This window comes from Hypoxylon trugodes (genome assembly GCF_022578975.1).
Source record: "Hypoxylon trugodes strain CBS 135444 unplaced genomic scaffold F4822scaffold_12, whole genome shotgun sequence".
NCBI classification, from domain to species: Eukaryota; Fungi; Ascomycota; class Sordariomycetes; order Xylariales; family Hypoxylaceae; genus Hypoxylon; species Hypoxylon trugodes.
In genome coordinates this window covers 755,666-774,791 of record NW_026250027.1, presented here as the reverse complement: position 1 = coordinate 774,791, position 19,126 = coordinate 755,666, and the positions used below count along the sequence as shown (strand labels likewise).

At 46.1% G+C, this 19,126-nt stretch overlaps 7 protein-coding genes and 1 non-coding gene across 8 annotated transcripts; 4 read left to right on the top strand and 4 right to left on the bottom strand.

Moving 5' to 3' along the window:
- The first annotated feature begins 136 nt into the window (after positions 1-136).
- On the top strand, positions 137-2,065 carry F4822DRAFT_422235 (uncharacterized protein). The gene has a single exon (XM_051459870.1). It carries the CDS (start codon positions 326-328, stop codon positions 1,775-1,777), a length of 1,452 nt encoding a protein of 483 aa, XP_051308899.1. The 5' UTR covers positions 137-325; the 3' UTR covers positions 1,778-2,065.
- Positions 2,066-2,560: 495 nt separating this feature from the next.
- Positions 2,561-4,663, bottom strand: F4822DRAFT_93376 (uncharacterized protein). The gene is made up of 2 exons (XM_051464182.1): positions 4,037-4,663; positions 2,561-3,980 (listed from the first exon to the last, which is right to left on the bottom strand). The coding sequence occupies exons 1-2, from the start codon at positions 4,483-4,485 to the stop codon at positions 2,705-2,707; spliced, it is 1,725 nt and encodes a 574-aa protein (XP_051308898.1). The 5' UTR covers positions 4,486-4,663; the 3' UTR covers positions 2,561-2,704.
- A 426-nt stretch (positions 4,664-5,089) lies between these two features.
- F4822DRAFT_t125 lies at positions 5,090-5,199 on the bottom strand. Its single transcript has one exon. It is a non-coding gene; the product is annotated as a tRNA-Arg (tRNA).
- A 421-nt stretch (positions 5,200-5,620) lies between these two features.
- On the bottom strand, positions 5,621-6,692 carry F4822DRAFT_93374 (uncharacterized protein). Its single transcript, XM_051464181.1, has 2 exons — positions 6,142-6,692; positions 5,621-6,077 (listed from the first exon to the last, which is right to left on the bottom strand). Exons 1-2 carry the CDS (start codon positions 6,444-6,446, stop codon positions 5,756-5,758), a joined length of 627 nt encoding a protein of 208 aa, XP_051308897.1. The 5' UTR covers positions 6,447-6,692; the 3' UTR covers positions 5,621-5,755.
- Positions 6,693-6,939: 247 nt separating this feature from the next.
- Positions 6,940-8,099, bottom strand: F4822DRAFT_435053 (DUF1774-domain-containing protein; the record flags this gene model as incomplete). The annotated part of the gene is made up of 5 exons (XM_051462117.1): positions 6,940-7,164; positions 7,219-7,621; positions 7,679-7,844; positions 7,960-8,010; positions 8,081-8,099. The coding sequence occupies 5 exons, from the start codon at positions 8,097-8,099 to the stop codon at positions 6,940-6,942; spliced, it is 864 nt and encodes a 287-aa protein (XP_051308896.1).
- A 3,039-nt stretch (positions 8,100-11,138) lies between these two features.
- On the top strand, positions 11,139-11,847 carry F4822DRAFT_439119 (cysteine dioxygenase type I; the record flags this gene model as incomplete). Its single annotated transcript, XM_051462597.1, has 3 exons — positions 11,139-11,351; positions 11,433-11,682; positions 11,735-11,847. 3 exons carry the CDS (start codon positions 11,139-11,141, stop codon positions 11,845-11,847), a joined length of 576 nt encoding a protein of 191 aa, XP_051308895.1.
- Positions 11,848-12,827: 980 nt separating this feature from the next.
- On the top strand, positions 12,828-16,263 carry F4822DRAFT_93301 (SNF2 family N-terminal domain-containing protein). The gene is made up of 6 exons (XM_051464180.1): positions 12,828-13,979; positions 14,039-14,595; positions 14,657-14,953; positions 15,011-15,118; positions 15,181-15,815; positions 15,880-16,263. Exons 1-6 carry the CDS (start codon positions 13,098-13,100, stop codon positions 16,101-16,103), a joined length of 2,703 nt encoding a protein of 900 aa, XP_051308894.1. The 5' UTR covers positions 12,828-13,097; the 3' UTR covers positions 16,104-16,263.
- Positions 16,264-17,826: 1,563 nt separating this feature from the next.
- On the top strand, positions 17,827-19,094 carry F4822DRAFT_93145 (uncharacterized protein). The gene is made up of 5 exons (XM_051464177.1): positions 17,827-17,913; positions 18,202-18,313; positions 18,382-18,466; positions 18,523-18,616; positions 18,689-19,094. Exons 2-5 carry the CDS (start codon positions 18,202-18,204, stop codon positions 18,878-18,880), a joined length of 483 nt encoding a protein of 160 aa, XP_051308893.1. The 5' UTR covers positions 17,827-17,913; the 3' UTR covers positions 18,881-19,094.
- Positions 19,095-19,126: the final 32 nt, after the last annotated feature.

The following is a 19,126-nucleotide window of genomic DNA, read 5'->3' as shown; positions in this document are numbered from 1 at the left end:
ATAGTACTAAAGGGGGCGAAATGATAGGGGAGCTCTCGCCACAACCAAATGTGGCTGTGCAAATGACGTACCAAGGTAGTACAACCCACCTAGGTAAGGTTTTCCCTTGCTGACATCTGATGGAACAATGGCAATCGCATCTTGAAATAATAACCAATCAATTGGAATCCGACCGATAAAGATAAAACAGGCTCTACTTCAGATTATTTTAGACTTAACTTTCCAACAATTGGAGACAATTCCTTTTTATCTTCCCTCTTTCTCATATCCAAACCCACACTCATCTTCACATCTACCCCACCAATACACAAAATCAATCACCAATATGTTGGAGTTCTTCACGTACAAGAAGGTGAAGAAACATCGAGAAGAAAAGGCAGAGAAGCAAAAATTAAAGAAGGAGGACAAACAAAATGAAAAAGGCAAGGAAAAGGAAAATAACGGAAAGGATAAAGTAACAGAAGATGCTCCCAAACCTAGTGCCGAAGTCAGCCATTCCGAGTCTAGCAGCTCTCCTGAGATCGTATTGGAGACTGCTGAGGGTACGCCCATCCTCGATAAAGAGGACGAAAAGTTCCTCGAACGACTTACATCTCCGTCAGATACCCACTTCGACGACGACGATGAGACGCCACCGCCTCTACCACCCCGCATTAAGACTCCTGTTATCGAGCTAGACGATAGTGACGCATCTAGCTTCGCTAGTAGGGACGAGATTAAGAGTAATAAAGCGGAAGCCTCTTCTACGAAAGACGATAGCAAAAGCAAGGAAAAAGAGAAAGGTAAAGACAAGGACAAGGACAAACACGACAGTGACAAAACCAAAGACAAACAAAAGCGTTTCTCCTTCGTGACGAACCTCTCGCGGGGTATGTCGCTTAAGCGCAAGCCCGACCACAAACACCATAAAGATGGAAAAAACCAAGATCAAGACAAAAACCACCTCTCCGTCCCCTCCGCCTCGACTGGTCTTGACTCCGATGAAGCCCGCAAGGAGGAGGAAGAACTAGCGCAAGTACTCTCGGGCTTAGACCTCGTCGCATCCGCCGAAGACGACGGTAAATCCGACAAAAAGGACGGCAAAGATGGCAAGAAAGGAAAAGAATCCTTCTCCCTTTCTCGCGAATCCGCTGAGACACTACGACGCTTCACGCAAGTTCTAAAGGATCTTGCCAATGGTGTACCGACCGCGTACCAGGACCTGATGTCCCTTATCGAGGACCGAGACGGCGCTCTGGCCAAGTCATATGAGAAGCTACCCCGTTCGTTACGCAAGCTCGTTGCCAAGCTTCCGGATAAACTTACGTCGTCATTGGCGCCTGAGTTACTAGCGGTAGCGGCCGAGGCGCAGGGTCTAGAGGCGGGCGAGGAAGCGACGAAGAAATTGCTCAGCGCAGGGAATTTGCTGGAGTTAGTCACGAAACCGGGTGCTGTGGCGGGGTTGCTTAAGGGTATTGTGAATGCTTTGAAGGTACGCTGGCCCGCGGCCATGATGGGCACCAATATGCTTTGGAGCGTGGCGGTGTTTTTGCTATTGAGCGCTTTGTGGTATTGTTATAAGAGGGGCCGGGAGACGAGGTTAGAGAAGGAGGCCGCAGATGCAGCTGCGGATGGAGCGGCCGTGGTAGAGGTCGAGATCGAAGAGGTGGACGATGAGGGTAAAGGGAAGAAAGATGAGGTTGATGGAAGTACAAAACTCATTGAGGCTCCAGAACAGAATAAGTCGCAGCCGACGGTATCTGTGTCTGGTCCTGAGGCTTCTGAGGGGAAGAAATGAATGATACGGAAAGGAGATTGAGATGAATGAACAATAAGAGAAAAAAGTTAGAGGAAAAAGAAACCGAGTGAGGACTTGCGATAGCTATTTGGGGCGTTTCCACGGCACTTATGAGGTAACGATATTGTTGAGGTACGACCGTGATGGATAATTATAACAATGGCTAATAATGGTGATACCCGGGTTACACGCGAGGAATTGATTGATAGAATGGATTTCGTTTTCCAGCTGTGGTTTTTAGATTTAGGAGAGCATATAAAAATAATGATGGTATAAAATTATACGACTTGCCACCTCATAGATTTATATGCACAAGTGATTTATCGCAATCAAGTAACATCCACAGCAGGAAATCCCAATGAGTGCAGACTTATTTATTTCCATTCAGAGATATCATGAAGATACCAAAGTAAACATCGCAAAGTACATCGCATTTATCATTTACAAGCCTTAACTCCACAAGAAGTCCATGGTATCTCTGAGATTATGCCACTATGTAGTTCCACCCTTGCGCAGGCCGAAATTTTCACCCCCAATGAAGACCAAGTTTGTGAAACACACCGTCAAATCGAATCTTGTGGGATATCATCGTAGCTTTTTCTCGACTCTATTTTCCTCTTTCCCTCATTCTCGCGCGTAAATCGAACATGCCCTCTCAGGTGCCCTCAAATAAGTAAAAGCGGCCTTTGTAAAACCATCTCATTTCTTCGGTGCTCTCGACCTCAACGTAGAAAGTCGCCTATTCGTCAAAGCCCTCTCCCTCACGGCAAGCGAAGGCGACGACATCACTTTCGGCGTCGCCTTACCGGCAGAAGCACGCCTAACAGTAGCGGGCCTTTTATTAGTACTGGGAATGCTAGTAGGTGTCTTCACAGCACTAGCACAAGTACCTTTAGAGCTGGGTCGTCGTCTCTTGGGCGGCGGGTTCTAATCGTCGTCCTGGACGAGCTCCTTGATTTCCTCTCTACCGGGGGCGATACCAGCTGTCGTCTCAGCCTTCGCATCGCGACCTCCGGTACGGTCGATTACTCGTGCACCATCCCGCATCCAGAAGTCCACCTCGTCGACTACGTCCGCGACTACATCTTCAACTACCTGCTCGTCGTATCGCTCGGCTACCGACCGGACTTTATCCAGGTTATTCTTCGATGCCGACGATGCTACGTGCACGGTATCCACGTCTACCATATCAACATCCCCGTCTCCGTCGGCGTCGAGGATGCCGGGAGGGGGATACCAGAATTCTGGGCCGAAGTTAACTTCGGCGGCACCACCGCGGAATACGCTGATCGCGGGGTAGTACCCCGCCATACCATCATCCATTCCCTCTCGTGCGCCGACTTGAGCCTGGGGCTTTGAAGCCGGCGGGAGGAAGGCCAGAAGGTCGGTGAAGGGTGTACCCATTAATGTACCGTTCTTATAGATGCGGATACATGACTTTGGGAGCGTACGTAGGGCGGGGACTTGATGGTGTGGATTGGGTCGGTCGGCGGGTCTGCTACCTATTGTACCCGAAGGTCCTGCAGGAGATGGGTTCATGAGATCCTCTAGCTCCTTTGTTGTGTGGTAGTCGATCTTCTCGAGGTATATATGCTGCTTAAATCGAATCGGTATTCGGTCTCGGACGATATTAGCTGCTTCCGTTGCGGCCGGCTCCTCCTCGACTAGTAGATCCACGGCTGGGTTGTATTGACCCTGTACGACCTTTCGGTGCAGGGTCTCGGATGGTAATTGTATCTCGAGTCCGATCACGTCTCCTTCCTTAATTTCTTCACCGGGAGGGAAGAAGTCCTTCGGTCGCGACATGTGAACCTTCTGACCTTGTACATCTCGAATACCGTAGCTGTAGGCGTCAAATCCAACCGGCGCGTCTAACGAAGCTTCTCGTCTTGCAAACCCCATGCGTACGTGACCATGCGACTCGGCATTCCCATCGGATTTGTCCTTAACAGTACCTCTCGTGATTTTGCATTCCCAGTACCATCGACCTTGACGTATAGCAACATTGGCTCTTGCGGACCTGAATCCCTTATCTGTGGTTATGTGTCGACCCGATTGGTCCATATACATATGAGTAGCAGCATCTTCGAAGCTGATATGGGCGCCGTAGGGTTCGGGTTCGGTTTGTCGGTAGTAGAAAGAGGAAGGGAAGGCAGGGTCGGCTATGCAGTGGAGGTAGTGAAAGCTCTTTTTATTGTAGACACTATACGATAAGTTAGTGGTGGGTATTAACAGGATAATATCCTGAATGCGACTCACTGTTCAGATGTCTCGTAGAATTGGATAGTAGAACCATCGGGAGCGGTGACTTCGTGGTGGGGAGTAAAGACGGGACCTCGAGCGGTTTCGAAATCAGAAGGCTTCGGAGGTGCTAGCTTATAACGCAAAGGCGAAGACTCGTTCGGGGGAAGCTCTTTGATCTTTGGGTCGGGTGTAGCTCTAGAGCTGTCGGCACCTACGCCTCCCTTGGATTCTCGTTTCTTGGACGCGTCCTTCGGTTTCCTACCTGGTTTCTCACGCGCCATTGTTGTTGATGAAACGTCGTCATGCGATTTAGTAGGTTTTATATCAGGATTAGGGTTAAGTGGTGAAGAGACGGGAGGCGCGTAGTCATCCTCGAGGGGTCGTTTTTGCGGGACGGATATGGGGAGGACAGGTGCTGGGATGGGAGTGATTTGACGTTTTGGTAGATCCACGTCTGTAGCCATGGTGATTCCAAGAAAAAAAAAACAATTTTAGTTTTAGACTAATTCTTTTAAGTTTATATTCCACTCCAGAAAACCGGGGCACCGGGGCACCGGGTATCAAATGTATGGAAATCGACGCGATAATTGGGACAGGTGGATGAAAGAATGCGGCTGGGGAAGTTTATTTGAGATTGATGAACCTTGTTTGCGGCTCCTAAGGCCTAGCTTATTTATTAGCTTAACCTTCCAGTGCTATTACTTTAGCGTGTTACTACGTTATTAGCGAACCATCATCTCCAATTGAAGTACCTATCGCATGTCTCCAGAGGTGTATCCCAATAAAGTACAGTCTTCTCTCAGTTTCAAATGTAGCAAGACATTAATGATTCGACCAACCTTGTACCAATAATAAAACGTAGCATAAAGCAATTTAAAATATCCCATTTGACAATGGCTGGTCGTCAAGACATCAACTGCATTTGCCCATTTAATACAAGCAGCATAAACTCGTCGCACCCTGCAGTCATATAACCGGAACTATTCGTCGCAAATAAGTAAAATGATAGATCATATAAAAATAAGAAATAATAATTATTACTTACTACAAAAGTAAATAGCAAAAAAGCGACCACCACGGGACTCGAACCCGCAACCTCAGTCTATCACTGCCTATAACAGCCAGAATTAACTAGACTATAATAGGAGGACCGCGCGCTACCATTGCGCCAAGCAGTCATATCTGTGTACAGTATGGTGTGCTCTGTTGTGGACACAAAGGAATTACTCTCCATTCGTCAATTACGACGAATTTTGGTAAATTTGCGACTCTTATTTAGCTTTATAATACTAATTCTCAGTGGTCATGCGCTAGTCCGACCCCTCCATTCCTCGAGTGGGGCACTAGTCACTGTGTAAGACATCGTTTGGAAGCTAGGTTGTTCGGGGGGTGTAAGGGAGGAGGGAATGCGTAAAAATGCTAAACGTAAAAAGATTGGCTGCGTCATCTGTATAAATCGGTACATCTGTAAGCCTTCACTTTAATTGAGAAAGCCGGAGTTTTTCCAATCAGTTCATGCTACACGGTGCGGAGTACTCAAGTTCGGCTTCTTTTTTAAGTTCTCATTAGGCTGATGAATGTATCCATGTATCGAATTATACATTTAGTGCATTTCATACCTAGGTACGCACTTGAATTGGTATGGCCTTGGGTATAGGTATATTATATCGTGACGAATGCCTTATAAATTGCCGTATTGTCAGAACCTTAGGATGAGAATGTGTCGAGCGAGGCCTATGGTTTTTCCCCTTTCTTAAAGATAGACCGAAAAATATAAGGTCCGGGCCTCTGTCTATATTGAGGCGGTCGTAAATATCGAGGTTCTTGTAAGGACGCCAAACACGTAGCGATGGCGTAGTCTCCGTCGTGGCTGATACTAAGACGTGCGTATTGTGTTTTATGTATAGCACCACCATCGATAATAGCTACGGGTGGGCTCTTGTCCATGATATTCAGTCGCGACCCGGGTAATAGAGCCTCATAGGTAATGGTAATATCCTCAAAGTAAATCTTTCGTTGGTTATAAGCTTTGATGACAGCTTCTTTTGCCGCGAACCTGATGATATACCGAGTATAAGCTGCTTGTCTCGAAGGGGGTATATGACAACTGTTACACTAACCTGCCTGCTATGAATTCGGCCGCATTTGCTAATTGTTTTTCCTCATTTATTCGTGGGATGAGCTTGTTTTCTCGGTGTTCGAGAAATTTGAGGAGCGAAGCAGCCTTAGGATCGCGCCGCTCTTTAAGGGAAAGAATGCGTTTAACAAACCGGATAGCTCTATGAGAAGCTAGGTTTTGATATATTCTAGAAATTTTACAAATGTCGGTACCGATGCCGAATGGGGGAAGATATCTAAGAGGATGCATTATGAAAAATAGATTAGATGAGAACGAGTTAACGCTTAAATCATTCATATAAATCATCTAGGCATCCTTTTGGTACCTAAAAAATAAGTTGTAGGGCACCTCCAACAGAACACCATAAGCCCCAGAAGGCGCACACCTTGCTCGTTCTTATCGTTATCGCAATAACAAAAGCCGCTTAAAATTCAAGAATGTCTTCATTCTTTCAATTATCTTCTCAATTGTCTCAATCTAAATATTAAATGCCTATTTTCTGTGCCGAACTAATCGAACTGACCGACACCATATGAATTATTTATGATGCAAGGGACTAAGAGTTTCGAATCATTTTCGGCGATTACCTACCTAGGTAGGTTCGGGCCCTGTCAATAAATCACTCCCCGTATCCAAACAACGCCGTCGCACCAATCCAATCTCAAAAAAGAGGCGCCTGGAATGATAGTAATTTGGGCATCGCCCGTCATCAGAATGAGTAGAGTAATTAAGATTACCTCTCCTAGTCACATCCCCTCACCGATTATGATTATGATATCAATGCATTTTTACGGGATTCTTAGTTCTCGCCAAGGAGTGGAGCTCGTTCGGTATCGCCTTGCACTCTAGCGATCTTGGTATCCCTTCCAGTCGCAACAGGTACAGCAACGACGATAGTGGCAACGAGAAGAATGGCCATGATTATGAAAGCAAATATCCATTGAAACGCGATAACTTGTCGGAAGAACTGGGAGACTCCGATAGCTGCGGAAAGGACGCTGAGGTTGAAACCCATCGTGTAGTCCTATGAAAAATTAGAGACAAATGCGAGGCTTTGGGGGGTTGAGGGAGAACTAACCTTATAGACAATGATAAAGAACAGCCCGTACACCAAAATCGACCAGATAAAAATGTTACCAAAGATACGGGCAACCAATGAGTCTGGATGAGGTACCATGATGGCTCCGTTCCAGTAAATCGCGACGAAAGTCCATGCCAGCGGTCCGCTTACGACGGGTTCGTGGATGAATCGAGCATACCCGGGATGGCGGAAGTATAGCGAAGATAGGTTGATGAAGTTGAGGATAATGAATAACTCAGCCCAACCGAAGTACGAACGCACAAAAAGCATAACGAAGGCAAAGTGGAACAAGTTGTTGATGATAAAGTGGCTTCCCACCGAGCACGCCGAGTTCACACGTTCCACATTTCCGGAGAATAGATGGGCGATGTATCCACCTTGGAGAACGAAAAGAACGATCCTATTCGGATAGAATATGTCAGAAAGGATATCGTACACTAATCCGGTTGGTACTTACCAGTAGATACTGGCGATGATATGGTTCAACCGGAACGCGGTGAGATAGGCATCGTTCTGGCCCCAAATCTTTCGGCGAAACCAAACTCCATCATGAGGTTTATGGAAGGTATAGTATACTGAGACAACGATCGATAGCAACCAGGTGATAGTCGTCAAGACCTTGTCTGTGGCAAGTCAGTACTCGGTTCACAATTCCTAGGCCGCATCATCCCCGAACGATTTCGTAGCCCAACGGCGAAGAGGGCGAAGGACGCAGGTTATAGAGGCAGTACGACATACAGGTAATCACCGTGTTCTTGCTATGCGAATCGCGTTTCGCAAAGGGGTTAACTATAAAAGTCACTCATTAGCATGCCTTCACACCTTCACCCGATACATCCGTTCAGAGACGCAGCCTTACGATGATGAATTCGTTCCATAGTGGTTCACTTATATCCAAGTGAGATTAACAACTAAGTATCGTGATATATATCGTCTAACCACCTATCGAAAATAATATCCCGAAATGTTCCAGATCAGATCAAGTAAAATACAAAATAGAACTATGTAGAACCTAAGCAGGCGGCCCAGCCGTTTATAAACGTATCAACCGTTTGTCATACCATCCAACTGTACATGAATACATACACATAAAACAATCCGTAGACCTGGACCTTGCTTCCATGATGACGATGGTGGGGCAATCCTTTGTATGCATGACTTTGCGGGGGAAGCTCAGCTAGCCCAGTCCAAGGTGGATACTGGTGACGTTAATAGGTACTAGTACCTGAGGTCAGAATGTGATTATTCTTTTCACGTTCCTACATATTTCTATTATAAACCCTTTTCCTATTCTATCCATTCATTCATGCTCATACACACATCTTCTTCACCGAGTCTGGCCGGTACCTATCAATTCAATCAGGATTCAACCCTTTCCAATTCATAAACCTGCATCTGCAAGCCAGCATGAAACACGGAAGGGAAAAATGAAAAAGGACCTCTGAGATTCGGTCCCGCACCATGGTTTGTGACACCGCTGACGAATCACTTCTTTTGCAGAAGAAATACCCAGGTCCTTAAAACGTGGTATGGTATTATGATTGGTGGTAGGGATTAGGTAACTCAGGTAGATCAGGTCTAAGCAAAACGGTAAGAAATAAAAAGTCTATGACGCTGGTGTTCGCACACATACGAATTACGAAGGTGAGACGTAATGCCGCATTGGACCGCCGCTCGTCGATCGAGATTAGTGGCTGTCACGAGGCGTACAGGTGCATACCTAGTTAACTAGGACTAGGTTGGCTTGTCACCTTTTTTTCTTGTCAGGGTTAAAGGGTTCGTTCTAGTTTCGAATTGGATATTCAACTCTGTGAGGAACGAATTAACCAATTATAAATATTCTAGAATTCTATTTGGGAAACTTGCATGACCTAGGTCTCTAAGCAACTATTTGCTGAGCTTTGGCCTAACCAAATCCCGTCGAATTTGCCAATTGAGGAATGATAGGCTCTTCAGTGAGAGGAGCATTTAGTCCGGCATATGCGCACCCATAGACGTAGGGCGTAATACACTATGGGCGTGTAACACTAGCAGACATTTAGCTTTGAATTATGCTCAATTTGGGCGGGCAGGCGGGCTACAGAGTTCCCATTTGTCGGGTCTGCGGGGCAGGGCGCTGTATCAGTATTTGTAGGTGCTCTCCCGAAGACTCTACCCAGTATTCCAGCAACTTCGATAATCGCGAGGCTACGTTCGCATGGGTTAACATTTTCGGAATTGAATTGAAGATAATGAATGATTCTTATAGTTAGCACCTTGGTATTTGAGAGGTGTCTAAAGCCTAGAAATGTCTTATATCAAAAACTCCATAGTCACAAGCACTACGTTGACAATCCTGACTCGTTATCCTGTTGAAGCGTCAGAAACTGAAATATAAGTGAGCCGCAATATAATTCTAAATTACTTACTTACAATCAATCGTAGGGGTATGTGTAATTAGCGTTCCCTAACATATCCGGCGTTTTTATTTATTTAGTGAGTCCAATACCTTGCATTTTCATTGCGAAGTCCGATGGCACCTTTAATTGGTTCTTTGAGGTTACGGGAGAGATTTGTGGAGAAGAATAAATGTTTGTATTAACGAAGAAGTCCTAGGTGCTAATTTCATTACTATGGTTACTTGCTCGGGAGAGCTCATCGTTGATCATCCTACCTTGTTTCTCGCTTCAATACCTAGCAAACGTTTCTAGAGTAACAATAACGGAGTGACACCTGCGTTGAATTTTAGAGGCATAGCGTCCCGGATTAATGGTTCACTGTGTAGTGAATGACGAATTGCGGAGAGAAGCAGCCTTATCCCTCCAGGGCGGGGATTTCGGATATGCGAGAAGGTTGCAAAACATATGCCAGAAACGGTCCCTGGCATGTGGTGTTCGTATTTAAAAGCCAACCCTTCAAAAAGCCGGTGTGAATTGGGATGCATACGGTGTGTACCGAATTCACCTTGGGATTAGTTGCTCGACTAGGGCGCCAAGAACGCGTACCATGGATTTAACTATCTGGCCTTTTTAGTTGATATGGGAGATAAGCCTCGATATGCGTCTCGAATTCACCGAAAACTCCAAGGTCATAAAGGACACAAAATGCCTTAATATCTTGATCATCAAGGTTGCTGTAATCTGTGGGGTTCTGAAGATTCTTCGTATAATCAGATGTTGCGTCGTGTCATTTTTCCATTAAAAAGAGCAGGATGAATGGTGATCAGGCGAGAAACGGAGAACCAGATAAGCCTTTAGCGAGGATGAGGTACTTCACCTTGGGGTGGGGCTGCGATAGATGGGTTATCATTTTTCGGTTGAACCCGGCTTTTTTTGAACCCCTTTCTTTGGTATTCCCCAACTGTAGCAAACAGAACATGTCGAAGATGCTATTATTCCTCTAGCAGTTTTTCGAAATGATATGAAATATCTTTGCTGTTGGTCCTCGTTTCAAAGGGGTTCTCTTTTCACAATATCCTTTTGGAGACAACTCGTAGAACCGAGTGTGTCACGAGTCCGATAAATCGTTAGAGTGAAAGAAAGAACAGACCACCATTACGTACCAGTGCCCTTGATGGAACTAACTTTAACCAATCACAAGGGATTGTGTTAGTTATCGCCGACCCTGTCCTTCCATATTCCCACGTTTGTCGATGATAATGGAAACTGCAAGTGACTCTGCCGCCGGAAATCGGCTGCATACTGGAAGGTGTTCGCTTGTCTTTGCAGAAAAGCGGAGTCGCAGAACGTAAAGGTTGCCAACATTGTAGACAAGTGCTAAACTCCGCCATTGCCCTCCCTTTTCTTATATAGCTCCACCACACGATAGACCTCACCGACCTAAAGCCATTCTACCAACCAACGACGACAAGTCATCTCCTATATCCAACATCATTAAAGATAATGAATACCCTGGGAACCTCAGACCCAATCGTCGAAATGAATCGCTTCGAGCAACTTGAGAAAGACATCAAGGGTGTCCTAGGCTCGTCCTCGGGATTGACGTCCGAAGATGTAGAAGTACTAGACCTGATACATAAAATGGAACAATATGCATCCGACGAGACGGAATGGTCCAAATATGCGTGGGAAGATTCATCAATGGCGTATACCAGAAACCTCGTCGACGAGGGGAATGGCAAAGCGAACCTGGTAAGTCGTAGCGCCATCCTCTAGCAATTTACCCCCTTGAGTATAGAGCACAAATTGTACTGACTTAACTCGTCAATATAGCTGGTACTCGTCTGGACGCCTGGGAAAGGTAGCCCGATCCACGACCACGGTAATGCTCATTGCCTGATGAAAATCCTCCGCGGAACCCTCACCGAAACTCGATACAACTTCCCTAACGACGACGACAAGCAACCAATGCAAGTCATTTCGGAAAATCATCGTAAGGAGAATGCCGTCGTCTATATGGCAGACAACCTTGGCCTTCATCGAATGTCCAATCAAGGTAGCGACTATGCCGTCTCTCTCCATCGTAAGTATTTTCGATTATAAAACAATCTATGCCACTTGGCTAATATCTCCAGTCTACACCCCGCCGAACGTAGCTAAGTATGGTTGCCATACCTTCAACGATGAGACAGGAGAAAAGAAACTGGTCAAGAGTAGCCACTATTCGGCATATGGAAAACGGCTATAGAGCCAAGGACAACTGTTAAGGGTGTCGGGATGACGGTATGGGTTATGAGGAGTTTTGGGTAGCGTCTCATCACCATGATTGAATAAATTTGGAATGTATTTTTTGTCAACTTGACAGTAATGGCGGGTGGGAAGTAGTGATAAGACTCGGATATCTGTATGACTTCATATGAACTTAGCGACGAGCTGTTCAGGCTCCGGGTTGATAGCGATGATCAATGAGAATGAATTAACTTGTGCTTCCTGTATTCTCGGTATTAGTGAGACAATTTGAAATTGAAGTAGGAAAAAAGAAGAGAAGTCGTGCTGTTGCGGCTCGTTTCGCAATATTAGCTTTCTTCTATCCCGTTGATTTGGCCTAGCTCGGATTGCACCATCGTCGTCTTTCCTCATTCGTCGGCACTCGATGACGAGATCCCCACTTTTCCCTACCGTCTTTGAACTGTGACGGCTACTGTGAGCGGATACTTGCACTTTTTTCTTTTTTGGTGCATAATTTAGGTCCCTTATCCGCTCCTCGCGGCACTCGCTCTGTCGTGCTGGCATTGTAAATCAATCAAACAACACAACCTTGAAAATATTATCCACAAGCTCTTTTAGTCTTCTTGAGCCATTCGGATATACCTATTCTGCGAACATTATTTTACAATTCAAGCTATTAATTGCCTTGGTCAACTATACAACAGCTCGGGTCATTGCAGCTTGAGCTGAGACAACATCACTAACTTGGCGGTCTAAATTCCTGTGGAAAGGCATTAAAGTCGTCTCCCATCTCTCAGCCATGGAACCGATTGATCCAAATTAGTCAGGTCAATGATACGTTAGGTGAAGACTACCTAATCGGGTAATCTAAATGGACCGTTTGTTAAGCCAGCAAACTCTCTCTCCATTCTCTTCATGAGAACATCTACTTCGATTATTCAACTTGATTATTTCACATTTACGGTGAAATATTCTTGATTTGTTGGCAGGGGAAGCCGCAAGCCACTCACGTCATTTTCTAGTTACAAGAACCTTGTCAGTTTTCGATTTTCATCAGCTAGCAGTCGCGATTGGCATCAGAGCGCGTCCAACTCGAAACTTCGATCAACATTTTATTTATTTGCTTTTCTGTTCTTCTCACATAAAAGAGAACTCAATTCTTGAAAGTCAGAGCAGGAGTCTACTCTTCTTTCAAGAAATTTCTCTAAATCTCTCTAGAACAAACACCAAATTCTTATTATACTGGTCAATTGCTCATATACAAACGCGATGGCGCCTTCAAAGCGTCGCTCTACTGGACACTTAGAGGGAGAGCCTCGTATCAAATCCAGCCGCAATAACAGCAGAGCCTCCCCAAGCTCACAAGGATACGCCTCTGGATCTCGTAATCCCCAACCCTATTACGTCTATCAGCAAGCTCCTCCGTCTTCTCTGGGCTTCTCTAACCTGCATACTCGGAGTGTGGAAGAGTACATCGATGATGATGCTCCGGACGCCACTCAAGCCACTGATGACCCCCTCTCATCATCCGAACTTTACGGAACCATGGACAAAAAAATTGTAGGCGTTCAATACTACAACGGAGTTGTCAACCCCGGCGAAAAGATTCTTTGCCGTCGCGATCCTCACAACCCTTACGACCCCAATGCCATTCGCGTAGATAACGTCATGCGGGTCCAAATCGGTCATCTCCCTGCCAAGGTCGCTCTCAAGCTTGCGCCCTACATCGACAGAGGCGAGATAACCCTAGAAGGTGTTCTCACAGGCCACAAGGATACCTTTGATTGCCCCATTCGCTTGTTCTTGTATGGTACTAGTGACCCATCGACTCGCCTCGAGTTGGAGGTTAAGCTGAAGGCCGATAAGATTCTGAAGGCTACAGAGCTCAAGACTACTAGGCAACAAGCAGAAGCCGAAAGAAACGCTACAATGCGTCTGAATAGCCAGACGACCTCTATCGGCTTTGGCGCTGAAGAGACGGGACAACTAGAGCTGGCCGAAAACCCGCTGGCCGGTAGTGAAGTTACTCGCTTAAGAGGTGACCTTAGTTCCGCCGATGCATTTGCGATGGACGAGGACTCCTTGTCCAAGCTTCCAAAGGCGCACCAACCCGAGAGTATCCAGTCGACGATGCTACCGCATCAACTCCAGGTAAGATGATTCAATCTAGTCTTAAATGGTGAAATCGCTAATCATAGTATCAATTATAGGGATTGGCTTGGATGACCAGCCAAGAGAACCCCCGTCCCCCGGCTCCCGGATCAAAAGAAGCTGTTCAGTTGTGGAAGCGCAATAATCATGGCAATTTTTTCAACATCGTCTCTAATCATATCACGAAGACACAACCCCAATTTATTTCGGGCGGTGTGCTTGCTGATGACATGGGTCTAGGAAAGACACTCCAGGTTACCAGTTTGATCATGTCAACCGGCTTTAATGAGGGTCCTACTTTAATCGTTGCCCCAGTCGGCGTCATGAGCAATTGGGAACAGCAGATCGAGCGACACGTAAAGGAGAACCAAAGACCCCGCGTTTTCAGATACCATAAGGCTCTTGCAAAGAAGAGCGAATTGTTAAACCATGACATCGTCATTACTACCTACGACAAAGTACGCATTGATGCTCCTGGCGGACCGCTGTTCTCAGTACAGTGGCGCCGGGTTGTCTTGGATGAAGCCCATGCCATCAGGAACTCCACAAGCCGTAGAGCTCTAGCTGCGTATCAGCTACAAGCGAAGTCTCGCTGGATGTTGACCGGCACACCAATGTAAGTTCCACTCATTTTTCTGGTTAATACCTTCCATATTTTTGGCTTACTATGTTCTTAGCGTCAATTCAACAAAGGATTTCCTATCAGTGTTGAAGTTCCTCAGAATTACTGGTGGTATTGAGGAACCCGCAATATTTTTGCGACTCATCGACAAACCATTGTCGAATGGTGTAGCGGGTGCAAACAACAACGATTATGCCTTAGCTTCGCAACTATTCCAGTCCCTAACGCGGGACCTCTGTCTTCGTCGAAGAAAGGATATGAGCTTCGTTGATTTGAAACTGCCTACTAAAACGGAATATATCCATCGTATCAAGTTCAGGGGGGGAGAAAAAATTAGATACGATGCTCTGTTGTAAGTATTAGAAAATAACGTGCCTTCGTTGATTGGTTGTTGACGATGACATACCAGTACCGAAACCGCCGAATTATTGGGCGCATATCGGCGCAGTCGAAGTGGTCAAGGCCCCCAGATAAGATTCGTTAGCGTTCTGGAGAAGCTTTTACGTCTCAGACAATTGTAAGTGCTTACTGTCCCGGGTGTGCCATAACAGTGAAAATGGACTGACCGTTGGATCTCAGATGCTGCCATTGGACATTGTGCGGAGGCCGAGTGAAAGACGTCTTGAGACCTCTTGACGGCGAGGATGTTGTTGACTTCAGTCCGGAAAACCGTAAAATTTTACAAGAGGCCCTCCTAACCGCCAGCGAGGAGGGAGAAGAGTGCCCAATCTGTATGGATTCGATCAGCATCCATATCCCTGTGATCACGACCTGCAAACATCGTTTTGGGAAGCCTTGTATTACGAGGGCACTTGAAGGAGCTAAGAAATGTCCGATGTGCCGCCACCCGTTGAATGTGGACAGCATCATGGAGCTTGAATCTTCGGATGTCAATCACAAATTTAATGGGGACACACAAAGCTCAAAAACCGAAGCTCTGGAGAAGATTTTGAAGGCAAAGCTGAAGGACCCAAAGTCCAAGGTTGTTGTCTTCTCTCAATGGACATCTTTCCTAAACGTCATTGCGAAGTTACTGGACGAGATGAGTTATAAATATTGTCGTCTTGAGGGTTCAATGACAATAGCTCGGCGTGATGAATCAATCGACGCTTTGACTAACGATCCTGACACTCGTATTATGCTCGCCAAATTGGGAGCAAGTGATGTCGGTCTGAATCTGGTTGCTGCTGACACAGTCATCCTTGTAGATTCTTGTAAGTTGACTACCTAGGTATATATGCTGCTGTATTGTGGTTTATTTTGCTAACTTTGAAATAGGGTGGGCACCAGCCATCGAAGATCAAGCCATTGACCGAGTACACCGCCTCGGTCAAACACGCGAGACAACAGTTTGGAAATTAGTCATGGACGGCACTGTTGAAGAGCGCGTTCTTGATGTTCAAGCCAAGAAACGCGAATTAGTCAACCTAGCTTTTCAGGACAAGGCTCGAGAGCAGACGGAAACTAGTCACTTGGATAATGTTCTCAGATTACTAGCATAAGCTCTCGGCTTCGGTACAGTTACGCTGACATCCGGCATATACGATAGGGATGGCGCTCGGTGGAATGTAAATGGACGGATAGAAGGTGGTAAATCAAAAGCATGTATTGCTGCAAGTCAGCCCCGGAGGCTTGCTTGTCATTTCGATCATTACTACTGTCGCTTTTAGAGCATTGAGTCTGGCATAGCTACACATTGAGCTTAGACCTACACAGTCGTTTTTGCTAGATGAATAAACGAGACTATGAGTACCCCCCGGGTCTATCCTTAAGTGCTAATAAATCTATTTTACATAGAGCTGCATCGAATTCAGGGCGAACCTTACGACGAACGAGCATGAAGAGTCTGCTCACGCTCCATAGGACGACCTATCGTAATATCTTCAGGTGTTCTTGCGAACGACCAATAATTACGAGGCGAAGACAAAGGTAACGTAGCTATTCTCCTCAGAGCGCCAGACTTATAGGACTTTCGGCGGAATAAATGAATGGTCAGGTAAAGTAAATACGAGGTCCCCCGCATGTCATATATCGAAGTGTACAAAACTCGATCTAAGACATGGGAGCTATTCCCCTCAATGAAGCTACTCCGCCTAAGACACATCTATTTGTGGCTGAGTCAGACGGAGTAACGAAACTTATGTTCGGTTTTTTTTTATTTCATTTCCTTTTCCTTGATTTCTTTCAACAACGCGTATGCCTAAAAGAGGGGATATCACGAACAAGCTCGTAAGGAAGGATTCGAACATTCTAGGTTAGTAGACGCGAGCTGAGGCTGACCAGCCCACTTTCACCGACTTCCCCATGCCCACGCCCGCACGCGTTATGATGGCATTGGACAGCTATCTTCGGCAGAGCTAGCATTAGTAGCGAGAGGGGATAGGCCAGCCTAGAACTTGGCGGGCATTAAGATTGATGAGGGGTGAGGTTACATCGGCCCGGAACCCGGGGAAGGAAGAGCGTCTTTTTTTCGCGAACCCTTCTACCCTTTTCCCTACGTAGTTAGATGTAGGTGCCCAATCCCGAGTCCCGTCCATTAGATTCATGTCCACTGCATAGGGCTCGTAGACTCGTCCGTGTATGGCTTGCTATAAGGCTGAGTCCCATCAATTAAGTAAGAGAATCCTAATGCGGTACGGTAGAATAACCTGACAGGTTGGAAATTGCAACATCATGTTGCCATCGTCCCATCCATCTCGTCTCTCTCTCAGCTAGAGTACCTATAATGCTAAAAAGGGCAAAAATAATATACAATATTATTATGTCCACTTCTAGGTATGTGATTCTAATGCACAAAGCCCTTACCGCCTCGTGTTCGATTTGATGACCTACCTTGGCTTGGGTTGAGGTCTTGTAAATGAAGGAAGAACTGGCATTACATACTATATGGCTCACGGTACTGCGCCTCGTTTTGCTTACCTACTTTAAAGTAGGTAGAATATTAGTTCAATGCTCGAAAATACATACCCTACCCTATTCCGTCGCGCGCCCGCTAACCCACTTGTCGCCTCGGCATTGGCGGGAATCACGGCATCGACTGCCTGCCGAATGACACGGGAAGAAATGCGAATGGGCACGGGAACAACCTCGTGTTACTTAGTCACCACCAGGAACAAGGAAATTTTTTTCCCCTTCTAATTTGCTCACCTTACTCTACATGCAATTGTCATAGATGGAATTTTACGATGCGGTATTCTAACTCAGCCCCCCTGTAACATTCATTATGTAAACTTCGTAAGAAGCAGATAGACAAAGAGTGACGAGAAAATGCCAAGTACTGGATCTAAACCGGATAGGCTATTCTAAGTATAGGTAAGTAACTCGCATCACATCGCATCGACGTATGTGGTGACCTTGGGCTGAGTGAAGCCTAACTCGTTCGTCGACCCATCTCACTTCACTTCACTTCACACTTCATCTCGTGAGGCTCTATCAGATCTTCATCTATATAAGACGTCGACGCCGTCACCTCATCGACATCATGAAATAACATCATCACCACCACCCTCGACATTCGCCCCGAATAACCATACCACCTAATCACCTTCCTAACATAATAACAACTTATACCCATAATAATCCCTAATCCTAATAATCAAGATGCTCGCCATCACCACCATCACCGCCGTCCTGGCATTCGCCGTCAACAGCGTCCTTGCTGCTCCTACCAACGCCGCTCAGTTGGTTGCTCGCCAGGGCTATGTTGCAAGCTGTACGTCAAGCACCGCCTCCTCCGCATTTTCATACACCATTAGCCTAGATACTAATCCAATCTCACAGGCACCTCCACCTACACCGTCCAGCAAGGTGACACCTGCAACAAGATTATCAACACCTTCAATGGCAACTTTACTCTGCAGGAGTTGTAAGCACTCGCTTTCTCTTGAGAAAAGAGACATAACCAAGCTAACCCCCACAAAGCTACACCTGGAACCCCCAGGTTGACTCCGTCTGTTCCAATCTATTTGTCGGCGAAGTAGTCTGCATCGGCGTCGCTGATACCACCACTCCACCCGTACGTCACCCCCTTACTCACCCATTTCCCCCCTCTCCAAAAAATATCAGAACCATTACTTACTCATCCCAGTGCCCCGCCCCCTACGCCCCCGGCTTAAACAGCAACTGTAAATCATGCTACAAAGTCGTATCCGGCGACACCTGCCTCGCAGTGGCCAACAAAGAGGGAATCTCACTCTCCAACTTCGAGTCCTGGAACCCGGATATCAACGCCGCTTGCACGAACCTGCAACTCGGATACAATTACTGTGTCGGTGTCTAAACCTCATTTTTTCGTCTTCTGACACTTTCGCTCTTTTTGGGTGTCTGAAGGTTAAAAAGGAGTCTTATTCTCCTGACTTACGCATTTTATGATATCACGTTTAATGTCCAATAGTTAAGCCGTAATGTAGCTAGCTGTCAATATCATTTAGACATGACAACATATTCTTGTTAGCCAAGCTATCTGTGAATCAAGTTATCTGTAAAGACTGAGTTATTAGAGGCAAGCCCTCAACATGAAGGGTAG

Excerpts from the sequence above, each read along its gene's own strand:
- F4822DRAFT_93301 (XM_051464180.1), top strand. The coding sequence starts at position 13,098 with ATGGCGCCTTCAAAGCGTCGCTCTACTGGACACTTAGAGGGAGAGCCT. Across the intron at positions 14,596-14,656 it reads ATGTTGACCGGCACACCAAT|CGTCAATTCAACAAAGGATT; the intron begins GTAAGTTCCACT and ends CTATGTTCTTAG. Across the intron at positions 15,816-15,879 it reads AGTCATCCTTGTAGATTCTT|GGTGGGCACCAGCCATCGAA; the intron begins GTAAGTTGACTA and ends ACTTTGAAATAG.
- F4822DRAFT_93145 (XM_051464177.1), top strand. The coding sequence starts at position 18,202 with ATGCTCGCCATCACCACCATCACCGCCGTCCTGGCATTCGCCGTCAAC. Across the intron at positions 18,314-18,381 it reads CCAGGGCTATGTTGCAAGCT|GCACCTCCACCTACACCGTC; the intron begins GTACGTCAAGCA and ends CCAATCTCACAG. Across the intron at positions 18,467-18,522 it reads AACTTTACTCTGCAGGAGTT|CTACACCTGGAACCCCCAGG; the intron begins GTAAGCACTCGC and ends ACCCCCACAAAG.
- F4822DRAFT_422235 (XM_051459870.1), top strand. The coding sequence starts at position 326 with ATGTTGGAGTTCTTCACGTACAAGAAGGTGAAGAAACATCGAGAAGAA.
- F4822DRAFT_93376 (XM_051464182.1), bottom strand. The coding sequence starts at position 4,485 with ATGGCTACAGACGTGGATCTACCAAAACGTCAAATCACTCCCATCCCA. Across the intron at positions 3,981-4,036 it reads TTCTACGAGACATCTGAACA|TGTCTACAATAAAAAGAGCT; the intron begins GTGAGTCGCATT and ends CTTATCGTATAG.
- F4822DRAFT_93374 (XM_051464181.1), bottom strand. The coding sequence starts at position 6,446 with ATGATTTATATGAATGATTTAAGCGTTAACTCGTTCTCATCTAATCTA. Across the intron at positions 6,078-6,141 it reads GCCGAATTCATAGCAGGCAG|GTTCGCGGCAAAAGAAGCTG; the intron begins GTTAGTGTAACA and ends GTATATCATCAG.